This window comes from Hermetia illucens, chromosome 1 (genome assembly GCF_905115235.1).
Source record: "Hermetia illucens chromosome 1, iHerIll2.2.curated.20191125, whole genome shotgun sequence".
NCBI lineage: Eukaryota > Metazoa > Arthropoda > Insecta > Diptera > Stratiomyidae > Hermetia > Hermetia illucens.
Window position 1 is genome coordinate 100,428,456 of NC_051849.1, and position 21,738 is coordinate 100,450,193.

General features: G+C 40.5%; 1 protein-coding gene across 12 annotated transcripts in view; it reads left to right on the plus strand.

The window, feature by feature from the left end:
• LOC119656207 (kazrin) overlaps window positions 1-21,738 on the plus strand; it is a 414,592-nt gene that overhangs the window by 373,735 nt on the left and 19,119 nt on the right. For 10 of the 12 annotated variants that reach the window (XM_038062602.1, XM_038062657.1, XM_038062661.1 and 7 more), the window contains 2 exons: window positions 4,473-4,617; window positions 8,715-8,829. In XM_038062602.1, the coding sequence (XP_037918530.1) occupies window positions 4,473-4,617; window positions 8,715-8,829 (260 nt within the window). Of the gene's footprint in view, window positions 1-4,472; window positions 4,618-4,774; window positions 8,858-9,278; window positions 10,038-21,738 lie in introns of those variants that run through there. The other 2 variants (XM_038062668.1, XM_038062676.1) reach the window with 2 other exon arrangements.

Genomic DNA, 21,738 nt, shown 5'->3' on the forward strand with positions numbered 1-21,738 from the left:
AGTAACATCAAGTGTTTAAGCGCTGATGGGGGTAAATTAGCAAGTGATAAACCGAAATTTTTGAACCAATGATTTATCTTACATATCGTTTCGTTTGTCGTTCGTCACACTACTAGGAAAACGTAGTGTACATAATTAACCATAAGGAGACCTAGGACAGAACCTTGTGTCACACTGTTGCGGACATTCGCGGTTCACCGTTTGAGTCGCGGTACAGTCTTCTTCCCAAGGGAAATTTAACTGTAGTTTAAGTACGGCCTCGATAATTTTCTATCATTTGCAGAACTGAACGCATTGTTTTTATCTAGGTTTGCCGCTGTGCAGCATTTGCCTTTTTCTATTGCAATCCGAATTGTCAGAAAGGCCTCCTTTTTTCCAGCAATATAGAGCATTCTATTGTATATTATTCATTAAAATAAAAGCCAATCGCATTTACCAGACATACCAGTCTATTTGAGGAAGGGTTACCCAATGGCTTACGTGACTTCGAAATGCGGATTAACTTTTGTAGCTCCCCTTGCTCGAGGAGTGCTCCTACCTTTGGCATAAGTACATAGAAAAACATTCATGGCCCTGTCCCCCTCCTACTTTCAGATTCCATCCGGCCCCGGGGTCTTATTGTCAATAAGTTTTTTTCGAATCACATAATCATCATCTCAAATTTTCTCAAAATATTCTTGAAAGATTCTTCACTCATTCAAGTCGGAATAGCGAAAGCTTGCGCTTCGAGTATAAAGGTTTTGTGTCCATCTTATGTAAGAAACTTCAACGCACGTTTCTCTATCCGTATATAGATAAAAATCCAACATATTCCTTCATCATTCATTCATTCTTTTCCAAATTACAAGATATACGTGCATATTAGAGCCATAGATATTATCCTCACTCACTCACTTCCGAATACTGTACATATATAGGCAAGTATATAAATTGATCATACCCATATTTCCAATTTACTTCGTGCAGAAAAGCATACGTATGTACATATATAGTACGCATATTAAATTCGGCTGATTTAATGTACAAAAATATATCTATCTGAATTAGACACTACCCGCAAACTCCATTAGCACGCATATACCTACATAAGTGTACGCATGGCTGTTTGGAGTAATTGATATTCATATACAAATGACTAAAAAATAAAACAAAATAATTCTTTGCGACCCCATTCGTAAGAACTCATTTCGTTGTGGTATTGACGAATTGATATGTGATGATGAATGCTGCATGAAAAGGGAACAACACGTCACACGCTCTTACCAATTTTCGTGACAATCGATCTAGCCGTTTCCAAATAAATCGGATGTGACAGACAGACATCGACTCGATTCTAGTAAGGTTTTGTGTAAAAGAGAGTTTCTCACATAAAATGAACAAAAAACCTTTATACCCGAAGCGCTCAGCTTCCGGTATCCCGACTTTTTATTTTATTTTAACATTTCCTCTAAAATTGTAGAACATTACATGTTATGTACGTTATGCTAGATTGTATCCACTTTATACAAATATTGCAGATAGATCAAACCCGTCCATGACCGGCATCCTCGCGTAGTTGTAGAGTTTATAGGAGAGTGAACTTTGGCGGACGTGCAGCAGACCTGTGGCATGGGGTTAGTGGCGCTAAACTGTTCCTTGCGAGCACCCCCCCCCCCCCCCGTGACGGTCACACCGTCTGCGATCAATGTGCAGGCATCCACTTTGCACCATCTGACCTCGGATAGGGCAGATTGTCCTGGGCACGAAACAGCCGAGCAACCACAAGCAAGCGACGCACAACTTTTCCCGCTTCACACTACCAAGCGTGGAAAACTAGACAAATCGGTACTCACTTTCCGCTAAATTCTGTGCGCGGAGCCCTTTCCGTTCCGGAAAAATCAGCAAAAAGGACGTCAATACTGACTCATCAACGCGCAGCGCGCACAATCCCTTTCAATGGACTCCCTCGAGTCACATCTGTTGTTCACCAATCACTCTCACTCAAATCTTGTGCCTTAAAGCAGATGTCGTAAAGAGCTTCGTTATTGATGAGGTAGATCACGTCTGTGTTATCGACCAATTGATGTACCGACAATGTGAGATTGTATGGTTCTACAACGGTAGTTGATACTTTTGGCTATTGTACAACAGAATATGTGTTCATTATCCTATCTGGGTATTCTTCACGGATCTTTACCTGAACAAGTAGCACCACCAAGATTCTGCTTTATTTCGTACAACATCTAATACTAAATCAACCAGTATGGCACGTAGCACATATTGATCGCCGATACATGTTTACCAGAACTTTGGCTCTGGTTTGCTTCTCAACATTGATCACTCACGGTTTTATTTCCCTACAGAATGAAGCTAATCAGTTGTCAATCCATCAGCCAGTCTCCGGTTCCGCTAGCCTATACAACAAAAATGGATGCTCACTCCCCCCAACCAGAGCCGCCGTTAGGTCTGCGTTCCGAAATACCGGCCAATTTTAAATGCAAGGTCAATGTTCCTTTTGGCCGGTGATGCAATATTCGACATTGTTATTGTATGCAAATTGTCAATTTGTAGGTAAATATAGGTTTTCTGATAAATGCAATTAAATGATAATTTTTTTAAAATTTTAAATGATAGATAAATGAATGTCGGGAATAGGAAAAAGGAATTTGTGAGAAGTATTTTAGGAAAGGTAAGGGGTGTTAAAAATGGAAGAAGAAGAAAAGGGGAGAATATTGCATATTAACGGATGCATTCCCTTTTTTGTTAAATTAATTTGCAAATATGTATATTTCCCTGACTGCTTGTCGCCTTCCTCAGTGCATAGGTTTGGATGGATCCACACAAAACCTTCCATACTTGCAATGCCGAGCTACTGGTTTTCTTCGTGTTTTATTTTACAGCGCTGCCGCTATAAAAAGGTGCACAAACTTTTACCGTCAAACCGCCAGACTTGTGTATATGTGTGTTTGTAGTGAGGCAGATCTGATGCCTGATGCGTCATAGCTACATAGGAAATGCTCCGTGGATTCCGCTTCCTCATTACAGGAAGGACACATATCATCTTAAGTAATTCCTATTCTGAACATATGCTCAGCTAGTGAATTATGGCCTGTCAGAACGCCCACAATACTCTTACAAGTCCTCCTGCTTTTCGACAGGATAAACTTTGCGGCACGCATGATCGGTTCTGGCAGGAAAAGTTTGGTGTGGCGAGCAGCATTTAGGCTCTGCGACCTGCCATTGTGGGAAGTTTGTTTCCAGTTTTTGAAAACAGACTCCAATTGCTGGTTCCGGTCCGGCATGGGGTGAGATTGCCCCCTCTTTCGCTAAAGCATCCGAAATTTCATTTCCCTCTACGCCACAGTGACCAGGTATCCAGAGTAGTCCCACTGTATTGAATCTAGAGATAGAGTTTAAACGGCTTCTGCATTCTGGAACGATGTTCGAGGTGATCAAAGGGCTACTCAACGCCTTCAATGCAACCGTCGTCAATCACTCAGTTTGCCGCCCTTAGGATCGCATAAACTTGGGCTTGAACCAGAACCATGTTCTGCTTTTGGGCCATCGGTGTAGAAGCCTTCTGTATAACCCGCCACGAATTCCTCTGGGACTTCCCAGTTCTCTCTACCCTTCAGGGCAACTTCATTTCTTCTACCAAACTCATGTATGGGGACAGAAGAACCGGAAGGCATTGTAAGAACTGGATTGAGTACTCCCAATAACTTTTCCAATGCTCTGCGTCCCCCCCCCCCCCCCCCCCCGCACATCCGTTGTTTCCCCATGCTTGAATAAATATATCCAGGAGCTGCAAATTGTGTGATGCATTTAGAGCTGCGCTGGATATCGTGCTCAAAGCACCAATTGAAGGGTGGTACCCCTAATCTCAGGGAGGCAAAGTCCATCCAGTTTTCTCCTTTTTGTGAATAATAGCATTGTAGCTTTATTTGGATTAACTAAAAGGCCATGTCTGAAGCACCAACTGTCTATCAAATCAACGGCACGTTGTATATTTCTACACACACTCCACAGAAGTGGCGAAAGGACATCTCCTTGGGGGCAGCCTTTCGTTGCTTCTGTTGTTAGATAGCGATCGACACCCACCTCAGCGCACAGCAATCTCTGCGTTAGCATAGCATGGACTTAATTAAAGCATCATCAACACCATGCTCTCTGGCGACATCACAAAGTTTTTGAAAAGGCTAAAACCATTCAAAGTTGCATCCTCTATTTTTGTAACCAAAGAATGAAGAGCAGACTCACAGGACTTTCCACGCTGATAAGCATGAGACTTGCAGATAAATCCCTTTTACCATCTATGTATGTAGATATGCTAAAATCATGAGATGAAAAGTCAGTCAGTGAAATCATTGCCAATTCTTGATCAGGCTGTTTACACGTTGGTTTAATGCATACTTCGGCACCTTTCCGTCTCTCCGTTCTTTGTACTAATTAATGAAAATAATAAATGGAATGACTTTCTTTATATTTTGCAGACAGTGGCGTTCACGGCGGTTTAGTTGTTTTGGAGCCCTCGTTTTCCGGCGACACGATGGCAACAGCACTCGGCATTCCACCTTCAAAGAATATAATTCGAAGACATTTGGCTACAGAATTTGATGCATTAATTTTACCAGCAAGGTAAGTGAAGGATTTTAGGATCTCCAAACCTTCTTAGTAAATAACGAATAAATTGGAGAAAAATTTCAACGAGTTCAAAACCAAACAAAAAGAATTTATTTTGATTGGACCCAGTTTTTACAAATTTCTTTAAAAAGTCATTATAACCCATTCACAGGTATTTAGTTTTCTGTCAAATGGAAGAATTTCAAGCTGAAAACTCGAGAAATGTTTTAAATTCAAAGCCAATAACGAGATAAAGAGAATATAAAATGGAAGCAAGAAAAACAAGATTGTACAGTAATATTTAAAAAATAGTATTCCAAAGGAATTCGATTATATTGATTAAAGCAGAAAAACCCTTATCGAAAAATAGGACAAGAACCATTCAAATCAATATTTTTCGGCCAATAATAGGGTTTTGTTTCATTAGTGAAATATATCCGACCAAAAATAAAAACAAGCATTTGTAGGTCTATATCATATTTTTACTCTATGAAAAAATCGATAAACTAACAATAAATAAACTAAATATGTGAAGAAAGCGGAGATATAAAACCATAAAAGCTTTAAGGGCGACTTCTATAATCAATTTTATTCGCGTTTAGGCAACATTCCAGGCTTATTGTGTACTGTGAAGTTCACATGAATTTAAAACTCGTACCAGTTGAAAATTAAATTAAGAACTCTCCAATGAACACCGAAGTGTCACTAACGTTCAATTTGATTCATTATTAATGACACGGGAATCAAATATTGAATCTATTGTCCATCGAAAATGGAAACATATAACGTAATGAAAGGACCGCAATTGTCAGAATCCCATTATATGGGTATTTTCCGGATTAAAAGATACGGGGTTCAAGGCTATCTATGATGAACACTCCCCACAAATCAACAATTCATCAAGGTGTTTATTTTGATAACAATCTATTATTCCCTGAGTAATTACTGAATTGGTGACCGAAAAACAATTCAATTCATTCCTGTGAATAATTGAGGCCAATTAATTGAATTCCCTCTATATATTGCAATTATAGATTCATAGATTGCTGCATCATGTATGGTTGGATGAGGTCGTAGTTCAAGGCCTACCTACGGCATCGCCTCTGAGTGTATGCAAATCAAACTAATCCAGCTTTTGATGCGTGCTCGGAAAATGACCGTAATGGAATATAAAGTTCCCTATAAAGATAAATTGTGTGGTGTACTGTATGAAATATGTTGATATCTAATGCAAATACAAATTTTCATGACGATACATTGAGCCTGGTGTATATGCCAATATGTAAAGGGACATGTGCATAATATCCCATCAACGTTGAGTTAAATCAAATTTGAAAATGGACAAAAATGTCTGTGGTAAACTGCATTAGCAGCAAACACTTGTGAACTCACCCGTGAGTTATATGTTTTGCGCAAATAAACGAAAACGTTGGCTATTGTCCCTGCTTAATAGTAACTTTTGTACAGAGATCCATTGTTTGTCTAACCGATTGCCTGTCTAACTACTTACATAGTTTTCTATTACTCTGTATTGGTAAATTGTTACCATACATAAACACAGTCACTTTGGAAATTAGTTCGAAAATTTCACTGATCTTGAACGCATCAATTTAGCAGCAAGTACTGTCTAAGCAAGAACTAAGCGGTAAAGCTAATATACGTCCACTTAAGGCATTTGTTTCCTTCACGAAAACACGTCCTGAATCGAAAATCACGGAGATAATCACAAAACCATAAAAGATTGGTGAAAGTACCTTTCTTTGGCGGTTGGCGGGTGTGATAGATAACTTGATTTAAATCAGAAGCAAAGGCACTATTCCAAATTGTTCGAAATGTCTGCCACTTGCACAGCAAAATATAATAGTTTTCCACTATTGATTGGCAGCTGGAATGTCACGACGGTTGGTAAGGAGGTGGGAGTACTTTAGCGCCCCACCAGTAAAAGTAAGAACAACATCCAAAAAAATTGAAAGTTAGATTTTCGATGGTGATCTTTTCATTTGCTTCTATCTAGGGTCGAAAATCACAACCGATAACAGCTATATCAATGAAATGACTCTGCCTGGGATGGAACAATGGCGAATTGGTGGACCTCGGCGCAAAACCGGGATGTCTGGAGTTCCTTATTAAGGCAGGCCTAGACAGGATACCGATTGTTGCGCCGTTGATGATGATGATCTTTTCATTCCAAACACTATCTCGTTTAAATTGACATTCGGCGTTGATTTAATGTAATTTTATTTTACTCAACAAAAATAAAAGAAACTCACTTTCCTCAAAAATATCAGCCCACATTGTGAGAAATCTTGGAAAATGTCATTGATGTACTGACCACTTTTCTGAACTTTACATTTAATTAAAATAACCTTTTCATCTCTGGTGGAATTCTACTCAAACGGTTTCCCTCGGAGCAGCTGCTGAATACTTTCGAGAGCTTATTTCGATCGTCAAAGAAATAAGGAAATTCGGAATATACTATGGTTTTCTAACCCTGCAACTTAAGACGGAACAAAATTCTGAGGCCTGAGAATCCTGGGCAGCTCAGAAAATGTGTAGGGCCGTCTCGTCCTCTTCCTTACATTGGCGATATATAGTTAAGACCACTAAGTAGCTACCAGTGTCACATTAAAAGTCCTACCAGGGTTCTTATGTCTCACTTCTTACGAGATAATAAGAATGCCGCATCAGAGGCCCCGGGTTCTATCCCAATAATTTTTGCATGCGGGCCGGAATTCAAATTTTACTGCTTCACCTTTCAGAGCGCACGTGACAGTAGATGGCCGGATGCCAAATGCTGGCTCTGGTCCCATCATAGTGGATCCAGACCGAGCCAGTCTGTCAGCATCCTCATTATCCACAATGTCCCACTGCTTCAGAGCATTGTATTGGGATCGTCAGAGGACCGTTTCTGCTTCGTCTTGCCCTTAGCCGCAAGTGCCCCAATCAATCCTTTCCCATCAAGGTTGTGGTTTCCTTGGAGGCAATTTACCCGAAGACTGTTTTTTACTCGAAGGCAAATGCTTACCACTAGGTTATAAGTGTTGGTAGGAGAGGCCTGCTTCGGCTCTTCTTTTAAGGGCTGTGTCCCAATTTAATTGGCCCCCTATTGAATGATTTGAGGATCTGAGATTGGGTTCAGGTTCTTTATCGATGAACTTAGAGCTGGCTCTCATTCGGAGTTGGTTCGCCACAGTCAAAATTTCATTCTGACCCTTGTTTGCAAGTTTTATCATAATTGGTTTATATGGCCTTACCAGAGAAAATCAGTCGATCTCAGCAAACCCCTTTTTGCTGAGACACAGCGGGAGTTGTCTGGTTCCCGAAGTTCACTGTTTACGACCACACGTTAACCTCCATGACAACTCAGCCCTCGGCGATGTAGTAACACTTTGGTTTTTAATTTTGGTGATCACTTAGGTTCAAGTTTCACCTCTGGTTCTTCAGGAGGTCTTTCTTACTAAACACAACACGACAAGACACGACAAGATTTATTATAGTAAACTGATGTATAAGTACGAAATATGAATCTGCAATAATCCTTTTGGAACGTCCTTCTTGAGTACATTTGCAATATGAAAGTAATTTGTTAGTAAGCCATTGACGCAATTTAGTTTAAATTAAAAAAAAACACGTTGACACGTATTGATGCATTATCCACAGAAAATTGATGGTGGAAGTCGCTCTGTTAGGAAGTACTTGGTTAAAACCATGGCTAAAGAAATGCTTGAGCTAGGCCTCATTTGAAAAGAACTACTTTATTTGTTTCCAACGAAAAAAAAAAACTAGTGAAATCGATTGAACCCAATTCAAGCTCTACCCCATCTTTACACATTTCGAACATTCAACCACAACAAATCAAAACAACAAATACAAAATTCCAAAAATAATGATAACATCACTTACTTTTCAGCCAAGTATCTTACATTCATAAATGTGCTTAATAAATACATTTTTTTTTTCTTTTTTGTGTCACTACGATGGATAATTTTTCTAATTGTTTTCTTTCATTTTGTCTTTTTCTATTTTATTGCTCTATTGTTGTTGCGTTTTTCAACCCCTATCTATGTGCTTGTGATCAATGGAAAATATTTGTATGTATGTGGATGTTATAGAGCAACATTGGGTCAGGGCATACGATCAGGATGTGGTGTTGTACCGATCACAGGACCCGGTGGCCTGCAACAACACTACACCACTTCTGATCGCCGATCGAGTGGCAGTCTAAGGGTAAGTACCTCTAGATATTTGTGTCGAGTATCAACTATTTTGTATATTATATATACATACGTTACATACATTTGGAAATTAGATAAGTTGCCTACATCTTTCTATCTCTGGCCTGCCGTTTAATTCCATATCTCTCTCGCCCTGCTGGGAGACGCTTTCGATGTTTAATTAGCTACATGCACTTTTTCTTCCGAACCATCACAACTTTAGTTTCTTGTTCGTTAATTGTTTCCTGCGCAACATTTACAACATTTTAATTAACATGCAGTGAATGTGTTCATAGATGCATGTCTCGTTACACTCATTGTTGTTCACAGCAGAGCGAAACATGTTGCTTTGTTCCTCCTCTGGCTTCTTTTACTAAAGCAACACGAGTAAAAGTAATCGTTTTCGTTTCTGTGCACAGACACACAGACTGATTTCTCTACTGTTTTTTATTCTATTTACAGTAAACAGAAAACCTGAACAGAAATGAAAATTTTTATACTTAATATGAATTTACACATTGCTACCACTTACTACTACTCGTACATCCGACACACTGTGATTTACTTGCTGTTAATATATTGTATTACGCCGCGGAAACTTTCGTATCTTTACGACTCAGAACTGTGTTATTACTCTCCGAATTTTCCATGAAACACTCCAATCGAATGAAATTATCAATAAGGAATATTTATTATATGCTAGCTCTAGTCAAACCCGTAGGATAGTAAAGGATCAACAAAAGACACTTCTTTTCCATTCCAATCGGATTTTAGCGGGGCCGTGGTAAGCGGTCCTTCGGGAAGATACTTGCTCTTGCCAAATCAAAATAGATGAAACTATAACTAAACTAACCACACCACCTAGATACAATAAATATTACAATACACGTAAAGCAAATGAAATTAGTTAGCTGAAATTTTTGAATAAAACCTATTTAGCGTCAATATTTGTAAAAACTTAGTTTAATTTTGGAGTAAGTTTCGGTGTAAATATGAGTATCTTTAAGAATGACCACATTGATATATTCTCAATTTATTAAAGTGTATTAAAAAAACCTAGTGAATCTAGAGAATCTAGTGAATCAAACGAGGAAAGGAAATCGAAAAGTGGCCTGCAGTCACGTTGAATGGAACCCGTAGAAACATCTAACTCATAATAAAGATAAGAAGACACTTATATGAATATCTTATGCAATGAAAATAAAGCAGTCTCTTAAATTATAACGGGGAAGTGTTTGTGCTTTGCGTTCATTTAGTTGAGGCTGGATGCCTGCACTCCTTAATATTTAAGTTTCTTTTATATTGTGAACTAGTTATGATCACTAATAGAGGCTGCATATTACGGTCTGCGCATCTTTACAGTCTTCAGGTTACAATCAACATTATCCTAATAATCCTCTATCCTCCGAATATTCACATGCACGTTTTATCATATCTGCCAGTCGACTTACTTGCAATTTGCTTAAATTTGACTAATCCCTGCTGGAGACACTAAGAAATATAATGGAAATAGGAATGACAACTTTTAAGCAGTTTCGCACATTCTATGGGTCAAGTCACATAGCTGTTACATAATTACTAAGATTTTAATGTCACAATATGCAAGGATATAGGAACTATGGAGTAATAATCACGGGCGAGCGCGATGCTGACCATCTTAGCCCCTACAGGGTACCAAATTCGTGTACTATTCCGTTATGGTCTTATATTGCCTGCTCTAAGACACTTGAAGGATATAGATAGGAACTGGACAAGAAAAATATAACAGAACAAGACTCTTACGCTTCCCATTGTCCTAATCAGTCAAGAATAGGGCACAGCATTCTCGGCAGATAAAACAATGCAAACAAATCATAAAATATAAGTAACAATTTAACGTAATCAACAAGTTGGGAAACCGGAAGCTGAAGGCTCAGATGTGAAAGGTTTTGTGTATTGCTTATATAAGCAGAATGGATATTTGTCCCATTTGTACCTACCTCGTAATGTTTATGCATTTACTTTGTCAAACCATTCCCTTTAGAATAATAATGACATTTAAAGCCTCAGAATACAAGAAATTTCTAGGAAAGTATCAACTTTAACCTACTATAACTATACTAGTGATTCTCTGTCTGATTTCCACCAAACTTGGTAGTATAATTATTATTATTATTCTGCTAAGGGACAGTCGCAACGTGTCCTTAAAGAATTACTGTGCCCCTTCTACGGGTTATAGTGTACCTATTGATCATAGTATCTCAAGCAAGCCTATAACCGTAAGTAGCTTTAGTATGTTCCTTACTACCAGATCTTTCAACTTTGCATCTGGTATTAAGTATTCCCCTAGATGCCGGACATTGTCCCAGGACGTGTATAGAGGTTTCATCATATTCCTCTCAAAACTTGCAGGCAGTGTCCGTAGATATCCCTAGCTTCCCTAGGTAGTAGTTCAGCCGACAGTGAGCAGTGAAAATTCCCACTATGATTCGGAGGTTCTTTTTGGTGAGGTTTAAGCAATCTTTTGTGCGGATGGGTTCGTATAGTTCCTTCAACCATTCCTCTTCATTTCTTAGAGTCATAACCATGAAACCATTTCCGATCCCACAGAAGGATTCTGGTCCGTATAAAGGCGTCCTTGCTCCCTTCTTGGCTAGTTCGCTCGCTGCCTCGTTGCCTTCCAAAGTATCCAGACCTTGTTGAACAACCCGAGTGTATTCAGTCTCTCAAGGCATGGCATTCCCACACCAATTTATAGTTCACCCGGTTGGGCGTAAGTGCCTTGATCGCTGCTTGGCTATCGGTGTGAATAGCAATGTTCTGCCCCCTGTATTTCCTCTAGAGATTAAAGGAGGCACATCTGTCTATGGCGTATATTTCCGCCTGATACAGAGCAGTTTCAGTTGACCGTCCTGCCGGGTAAGCAGTGATTTACGGGATTACGCTTTAGAACGTTAGTTCTGATATAGTTGTCTATGACTTTCTCCACCGTTTTGAGTACGAACGATGTTAGGCAAATTGGTCTGAAAAATTTAGGGGGAAAAGGACCCTTTTTACTCGCTTGCGGAATAAAGACCACTTTTGCCCGTCTCCATACCCTTAATATGTATCCCAGTGCTACGCTCCCCCTTACCACCCTCAGAAGAGATTCTAAGATAATTCCTAGGCCTCCCTAGACTAGTGCTGCGAAAATGCCATCTACACCCGGAGATTTCAATGATTTAAAAGTTCGCACTGCCCAGCTTAGCCTAGCTTCTGAGCATATCTCTTTTGCTAATTTCCAGTTCACCTTTCATCTTCTTTTATTCGTTGTTGGGGTGTCAGGCAGATTGTTGTCGCCTGCCACCGTGGGGTAGGACCCCGGGAAATGAGTTCTGAGAAGCACGTGTATCGTGTCCTCCTCATTCTCGGTAAATGTCCCATCTTCCTTCTGGTAACGCCCTCTTCTCACAATACTTCACCAGTTTTGCGACTTGTTCCGGTGGAGTCCGGATTTCGTCTCCTGGGAATTATCCCGATGCCACGACTGCCTCTCGAGTGCTCCTCCCAGTTTCCAATGAGATTTGGATAACCACAAGGTCCCCGGTCAGAAACTCTGAAAGACATATGTATTTTAAATTACACTTAAAAGTTATGCAAGCTGTTGGTTTTTCACAAATTACCTGCATACTTCCTCCTTTCAAACCGTGAATCTGCCCCCGGTACACCCACGGCTCTTGAGCTACCACTATTACAATGTTCTCCTTGGAACTTTCCCTTGTAATTACCGCAGATGCAGCTTTCGCATAGTGAAGGTTTATCTGGGCTATGTTAGTGCTGGCCGTTGGCCATTGACCGCACTAGCATAACTAATGCCGGACTTCCTGGGTCCTGCCTTCACCCCTGACCTGCTCGGGTTTTCCCTCCCTTGGGTTCAAGTTTGGATTCTTTGGGGGCATTCCCTTCATGCGAGCTGATCTCTGCTGCTCCCGGCTTTCTCGACTCCGATAGAGATGGCTTAGGTCTATCCTGAGCCTTCTTAAGGACTTCGTCTGGTTTCAGGTCTTCTTTCACCTGCACTACTGAGACCTGCCTCCTTCCTGACATCTGATATATTTATCTCCGACGTGCTTTTGCTGGTCCCTGCTTTTTGAGCAGTGGTGTTCGTTGGTTGCTGTCCAAGCAATATACCAATGTCAACCTTGGATCCACGGCCTGACATCCCAACTTCTCCCTTCTTGGGTGTAATCACCTGGCTCTCAGTATTTCGGAGATGTACCCCCGCCTGATTAACCAGTTGGTGTGCAGTACGGGGCTTCGCTTTATTGGTTTTCGTTTTTTTTTTTCTTTCTTACTTGTACTCGTTTGATTTCCACGAGTATGGGGGTTAGGAAGTTCGCCGTGCCATAGCCCCCCGTAGCACGGTAAGGTCTAACCGTGTATTAGTGAGGCTTAGTTCGAATACAGTGAGTTACCCCCGACTGCAAACTATCCATTGGGCACGGTTCGCATGACACCCTAGATTGGGAGAGGTGTTTTTCGACTCGCCAGTCTAGATCCGTAGCGTTTTGTTAATAGTAGGGTCACCTCGTACAGGGTGTGGCTATCCCCACTCACTAGTGGTCTTGGTAGACGAGAGGCTTGGCCCCTGAAAAGCCACGTACCGCCCCAGAGGAGAAACAGTTCATCCTCAGAGACAGATAGGTTAGCCTCAGGGAGCTATGTGCCGCGTCAGTCTATCCTGCAGTGCACGGCTTGACTTGGTAATATTATATAGAATATAGTATTATTGTAAGTTGATAATTCTAGAATAAAATTAAGGGTGGTTCCCAGTCCATTTCTAAAAAATATACTTTGAATAAATATGGTACTATTATTAATTTTATTTGAACAGGTATTAGTATGGAGAGTACTTTAAGGGCTAGATACCATGTGCTTGGCCACCATATTTCTTTTCAGATATTTAGGTTGGTTAGTTTCTGAGAGCCAGTCCTTGAACTCACTGACCCTTTTCAAACCCCCGCAGAGTACTAATCGAGACCCTCAATTGCATACCCCTCATGATTATAATAATAATAATAATAATCGTTGGCGCAACAATCCATATTGGATCAGGGCCTTGAAGTGTGTTAGAGCACTTCATTCAAGACCGTAACGGTACACTAGGAGGCAATGTGGTCAGCATTGCGCTCGCCCGAGAATATTACCCTGATTTGACTCAGGTACTCATTCACAGCTGAGTCGACTGGTATCCGTCGTCAAATCACGATACAAATTCCACTGCCACCAGTGAGATTTGAACCGCGACCTTCCGTACGACAGCCTTGCGCTCTAACCACTCAGCTATCCGGACACTCCTGTCCTCATGATTATGTTCCATGGAAAAACTGCACACCCCCCTTTTGAATGTATGGGATCGACCCCCCCCCCCCCCCCCCCCCCCCCCCCATATGTTACTCACTGCATAGGAGGGGATTCACTTCTATTGGATTTCGTATCAATAGGAGTAACCGCTTCTGACATAATAGGTTTGAAAGACAAACAGACTGTCTTGAATGCGACAGTTGGAAGACTATTTGCGCACTCCCTCCTGTCGAAAAGATAATAGCTTAAATAATCCTGGAACCTATCAAAGAATATCTCGAAACCTTGATCGCAAGAGGGCATACTGGTTTCCGTTCCTGATCCTCCTGCACTGACCACATCAACAATAATTTTCGAGCAGTTTGTGGGATTCAGATCTCTGCTTCAACGGCAATTTAATGATTTCTAAAATTCGTTCCACAACGGCAAAGGAGCATATCTGGAATGCTCTGAACTAAAAACTATATTCAGAGCAGGGTTGCATCCTGTCACCGATATTAGTCGTTATGTTACCATGTTGGGTGGATGTTGGATGCTGCTCAAACACCTCAACTACACTGATAATATCTAATTGCCTCTGGAATTAAAAAGAAAAGCAAAAATATTCGGACTGAAAGTGAATACCAAGAAAACTAAGGTTTTCAATCTGACTGTAGATGGGCGGAGCAACGTACACGTTGATCAATTTATATATCTAGGAAGTTTCGGTTCTGCTAACTGCAGCACTGAATTTAATGTCGCTTGGACTTTTGACACCACTAGATCCACCTTCGCTGTTTTGTTCAAAATTTGTCTGTGTGATTCTATATTGGAGTGGCATATGGAGAGTGACCATCAGTGTTATCCGAAAGCTCCAAACGATCTCAACATTTGTTTGGGGTGTGTCGTAGGTATACCCTTCTCTCTACAATTTCGAAAACAAACTTCGTTCGAAAGCGGAAGTAGTAGTAGATATATCATACATTAAGGAAGGATGACTACTACATTGCTGGCTACGCATTACAATGGAATCCACTATACGTAGATGGCGACAAATGGAGCAGTGGAGGAGAAGCACATTTTAGCAAGCCTTTAGTAAGGTCATGTAGGCGTGGTTAACGCACTATACCCCATTAAGGGGGCATCCCGTGTGTCGGATCCGCGGAATTGATTTTTTTATTTTGGCCATCAATTATATCTAGATATAGTGTAGAATAGGCAAAGTGATTTTTTGATATTCGGAGTCTTTCGGAAATTATAGTGTTAAACATGTAATAAGTCGAGTCACATGCCACGTTTATATCGATCGCCGTAATAAAGCCCATTTTTATCGGCCCGAATTACGTTCGAATGACTTCGCTAAAAGGGCAAGAATCGAAGCCAAGGCTGCACATATGTTTCATTAAGAAGCCTAAGGTTTATGGACTAGGTATAGCAGATTAATAGTCAGTAAAGATTTTATTGCTAAAAATCGCATTTTACTTTTTAAATGCGTTTTTCTCGAAACTGCATATTGAAAATCGGCTGCCAACATAGTCCAAAATGTATCCAACGAAATTCTTTGAAATTTTCACCACTTATTCAGAACATATTCTTACGGTCTGCAAACTAGGATAATTGCGATCCATTCAGTAATTTTTTTATTCATTGAAGAAACCGTGAAAAAACACGAAAATTCGCAAAAAAAAGTTTAACAAGGCACCAAAAATTTAGCTTTTAATATTTTTTACATCTACGAAAGTAAACATTTTGGTCAAATAGCCGCCATATTTTTAATAGTACACATTTTAATAAATTCTTCATTCAATGGCTAGATAATACGATATGTTAACGAATATTTTTTAAAATTCTGATTTCGGCTGAACAGTTATCGAGATATCGTGTCCACCTAAACCATTCCCCAAAAAAGCACTCTTAGAAAACAGCTGTAGATTCCCAATTTTCAATTTGTTTTTTCTTAAAAAAATGTTTACAAGTACCTCATAATAGTTATTAATTGAGGTTGCTAGCCGCTTTTTAATTAGCATTTACTAAGTTGTCGAAAAAAATCGAGAAAATGTCGACACATCACCAATTGCAACTGTATGTAACCCCTTAAACCAAAGCAAGTGTCAACTTCTCGTAAGTTAAAATGGCGAAGAACAATAGTCCTGGACGTTTAATTGCCGACTGCGCCTGACTGACTTAGATGGGTTAAATCACTCCTTATTATGGCCAAATTTTTTCGAACGAATTTTCGGTTGAAGGTTAGGGAACAAGCCTGCCCTAACTACTCCTTCATCCGCTCCATGTCATTGACCGCGTACTAACCTTGGTGATACACAAGTATTTCTCTAACTATATTCTTCAGTACTACCTAAAGTCTCCTTGAAGTTCTTCTCGTTCCTGTAATCTGAGGCAATGGGAGGTGTGCTCCGACAGAACACCATTGTTCCAGCTGCAATGGTATTCCTCCTTCCCTAGAGCATCTATAGCGATGTTACATTCTACCTCATCTAAATGTGCTATCCACCCTCAGCGCAATTTATCAATACGACTTCACCTTTCTCCGGTTCATAGCCAACCCGGATAAAAACGAGATAGAGTAAAATTCATTTCCCATCACCACAAGCAAAGACTTCACTGGAGCTTTACAACTTAAAAATTTTATTTCCGACTTTCTTTCCACAGAAGATATCGTCTACGGTATGTAATCTGGCTACAATATATATGCGTTAAGGACATGACCTCTGCAGTAAGCAAACTTTCGTTGTCTCCAGCTAATTTACAATGTGCTCGTCGTTTGAAGAACCAAATGGCCAATTAGCAGAACTAGTATAATTGTTGGCGTAGATATCTTTAGCCTTTGATAACCGGTGACTGAAATTAGACCATTTGTCAGTGCGATCTTGGCAGATTGCCTTACGTAAACTTCAGATTTAGCTAACAAATTCTAATGTGTGGAATCTTATAACCAAACTAACCGAACCAAATCCCCAATCTTTCCAATCGCATCGATCGTAGGACGGGTTGGCACTGTGAATGGTTTTTAGGGCCTCTGTCGTAAGGCCCACTTCCGATTCTTTCACCAAAGGGGAAATACTATGCCCACCATGCACGTTTTAAATGGCCTTCTAAGCCACTTGAGCCTAGCATTAACAGCCAACTTAAGTACTTTGTTGTTGAACTGTTAACTGAGATTCGCCCTCCTCCTGCTACGGGAACAGAGTTGTAATTATTTGTAACAAAATCGGGGACACGCCGTTTGAAATGTTTTTCTGTATCTTGTTCACTACAATTTTTTAAGAAGTGCCTCAATCATTTCAGAACTGCAGTATAGCATCTTCGTATTTTGGAGGAGCGTCGCATAGATGGGGACGTTAATAATTTCCGCCCCAAGAAATGCATATTCCCCACCCCAGTAGCCGTGCCGTAATTTCACTCCAGTTCGCACATTACGGCCACGTCGGCTATCTACTCTCGAACGCTTGGTGAGCTCCTATGCTGCTTAGTAATGTGTAATAACTTAAGAGATTGAGCAATGGCCCAAGAAATGATCCCAGTTGGTAAAAGTTGCGTTGGACAATTAGTCCCTCAAATGCCATTAACCGAAATTCCACGTTTCCTTTATCCGATACACAGGGCCCCATCGGAATTTTAAATACCTAATAGGGATATCGCGGGACGTAGAGGCACAACGGAAGCGAAGTTAAAATGGGAAAATGAAAAAATACAGTCCGACCAGGTGCGTAGAGGCGGAAAAGTTGAGACCGGAAAACCACGATTAAGAGGGAAAATCCACCACAAATCGCATTCTCAATGGATGTTTTGCCTGCCACATCCTTTCGAGTTTCCACCCATTCGTGAGTATTTTTAATTTTTTCCAATTTAAATTTCGCTTCCGTAGCGTCTCCATAAACCATATAGAAATTAGGTTCATCATCAGCCATGTTGAAGCTTCTTTTCTTTCAAGCACTTGTTTATAAAACTCCTTTTTAACCTCCAATTGAAAGAATTAAATGCATAATGCAGCTTCATCGTTATAGCTGTGCAACGTCAATTTAATGGAGCCAGTTGGCTTGGTATCAGTTGTCAGTCTGATGAGCCTTCCAAACTCTCTAAAATGGGAAACAATACTTTATGAATAACACACTCCCTCTCCATCTGCGAGAATTGGTTTTAGTGGTTCATTACCACTATCTTTACTTCCTTCTTCTTCCCCAAAAGCCAAAATAATTTCGTCGAAATCCAGAACTCGAGGAAAGAACAACCAGATATCATGAGCTGAATACAATCCTACCGGGCTCCGTTTGAAACCTGTTCATCCGAGATTTCATCCCCATAATGCCTAATGTTTTCAATTCCTTGCGCTTGCTTCTAACAATTTAGCTAACAACAGAAATATCGTTTCAACAACCTGTTTAAAGTATCTGCCTTCATCTTAGAAAGATAATTTTCCTTACTGTCGGAGAAAAGTTAAACCAAAGCGGTACTTGTTAAGCTTGGGACTTCAACTCTGCAAGTAGACTCAAACACAACATGCAAGCAAAGACAAGTGACTTTTATGTTATGATCTCTGACCTGATCTCCCTTGTTGGCATCATCTGAAAAGTAATTTCTAAAACTACCACTACCACGTTTGCTGTCGGTTAATTAACCTTACTGGTTGACAATGATTCGTGGCAGTGAAAGCTTCAAATCCACAAACTTGGCACCGTTGTCGTTACCCCGTGGTCGCAGTATCACTTTTAGATTGTCTCTCCTCGACTAAATTCAGTGTCTTATAGAAAGTCGTATCGCAAGTCTCTTGGGCCCTGATTCCTTACACATAAAAACGTCCGTACCTGAAGCGCCGAGATGTCGGTTTCCCACTTGTTTCTAGATATTACAATTAATAGAGAAAGTTGGGAAGTTCAAATTTAAATAATGAAATTTGAGAGTTTATTGTCACGAGCTTACTCCTATTTGGAACTCCGCTTTTTCTATGCTACTACAGTCCGAGGTCGGCCCTTGCCCTCTATAAGTCTTCGCCTCCCCTTTTCTCAGGCACGCGATGGCGTTGTCCAATTTGAGAAACCGAGCAGCGTTATCCACTAGGTCTTTGTCTCTACTGGCCGTTTAGCTTCTACCTTGCTTTGAATGGACGACTAAAAATTTTTCTGACGTCCATATGTTCAATATGGCCCCTCCAATGGCGCTGTTCAATTTTTAAATTGATGGCAGCTTCCGCCCAATAGGTACAACTCATTGTTATATCTCACTCTACATCCCCTGCTCGCCTTCATTCGGCAAAGTTTTTCCTGGAGGCTTGACTTTCAAAAGTTTTAATTCTTTGCTCCCCGGTCTACTTCACCATCTACGTTTGTTGATGTACCTGTTGATTTCGTCCACTTGCTCTAATTTATAGTCATTTGTGGCACATATTTTATCTAACTGCCGTTTTTCTTCTGGTTTGTGTCGTGATTTTGGTCTTCTCTCTACTGGACCACCTTTCTTTTTGGACCAACTTCCTTCGTTACTTCGTCACACTTCACAAAAGTCTAGCTAGACCAGTATCTGCTACTGTAGAATACCATGTAGATCCACTAGCATCTTTCAGATTATATATCCTATGATCAAAAAGTATCGAAATTCATAAGTTAAAAAAAAGGAATTCATATTTGTTGGCAGTAGACGGGATGCGACACGTCTCATACACAAAGTTTCCACCACAATATTCTGAGCGGTTCCAAGTTCACTAACAATTTCTCGACGATTCTCGAGCGTCATTTTTCTTGCTTGTTTGGTGTATTGGCGCTAAAATATTGACATGCAAGTCAGTTAAAGTGGTGACAACTTGAATAAGTTGGGAAGACGCACGGGGTATGAAAGGTTTTGTGTATTTCTTTTATAAAGCCATTTGAGTGTGCATTTGTCCCATTGGAGCCTAGCGCGTAATGTATGCATATATTATGTGGGAATATCCACTTTCGCGTGATAATGACACTCAAAGTCTTAAATTTGCACAGAAGCGGTAACTTTGACCTGTTATAACTTTGTTAGTAATAGTGCGGTTTCCATCCAGCTTGGCAGGATCATGCTCTATTCCGTAGGCTACATTGCTGGCAGGATATATCTGTATGGATGGTATTTCGGATAATGTGGGAGCCTCTTTATTTTTCTCAGATTTTCCAGTTGGGTAGTTTCTGACAATGGGTCCATTAAAGAAATGATCACTTTCGACCCCCCGCACTCCCGACCTTTCCAGCAAATCTTACAATTAGCTTTGGAAAATACTAACCAAGTCCTTTCATTTGATACCCCACATGACTATATTTGATGAAAAAAAAATTGTCACCCTCTTTTGCATACCTGAGGACCCCCCGTTAAATCCGACGTAAAAGGCTGTAACTCAAACCGTTTTTAATAAGGTTTTACACAAAACCTTAAAACCAGAAAATAAACGGTTTGTAATGCGCGATTCGTTTAAGGGGGTCATCCCGTCTGTCGCATCCGAGGAATCGAATTTTTTTTTTGGCATCAGTTGTATCTAGCTATAATGTAGAATATATAGGCAAAGTGATTTTTTGATATTCGGAATCGTTCGGAAATTATATTGTTAAACACGTAATAAGTCACATGCCAGATTTATAAACCACGTATTTATCGGTCCAAATGACTTCGCTGAAAGGACAAGAAATGAAGCCAAGGCTGTACATATGTTTATTGCATAAACCTAAAATTTATGGACTAGGTATAGTAGATTAATGATCAGTTAAGATTTTATGGCTAAAAATCACAGTCTACTTTTTAAATGCGTTTTTCTCGAAACTTCTTCTTTTTCTTCAGCCTTTGTCCCGTTCACAAGCGGGGTCGGCTCGTCGTGATCGGCTTCGCCATTTGGCTCTATCGAATGCCTGATCTGGGTGCAATCTCGAGGCTTTCAAATCCCCGTCCAGCGTATCAAGCCACCGTTGCTTAGGTCTGCCTTTTGGTCGTTTACCATCGACTTCGATGTTCAGACCAATCTTGGCAAGTGAATTCTCGTTTGCACGAATTGCGTGACCATACCATCGAAGACGCCTCTCTCGCAACTTTTCCACGATCGGTGCAACCCCATAACGATCGCGGATATCCTCATTTCGGATGTGATCTAAACGTGTGACGCCACTAGTCCAACGTAGCATCTTCGTCTCCATTACCGCAAGACGTCGTTCATTGTCTTTTATGGTCGGCCAACACTCAGAACCATAGAGAGCGACTGGACGGACGACATTGCGGTAAATTTTAGATTTGAGACGTTCGTTGATACGTCGATCACAAAGGACACCAGTTGTGGAACGCCACTTCATCCAGGTTGCGTTAATGCGTGAAGCAATTTCATAACGCAGCTCTCCATTGGCTGATAGCGTTGACCCGAGGTATTTAAATCGCTCAGTTCTGGGCAGATCACTGCCGCTGACAGTGATTGTGCCTGTTTCATGGGGATCGGTCGTCAAAAATTCAGTTTTGTTTAAATTCAATCTGAGACCGTGTTGCATGAGGCGATCATTCCATTTTTGAACAAGTTGCTCGAGATCATTTTTGCTATCAGATGCTAGAAAAACATCATCTGCATAAAGCAGTGTGTAGGGCGCTGGACGTTGGATATCCCGTGTGACGG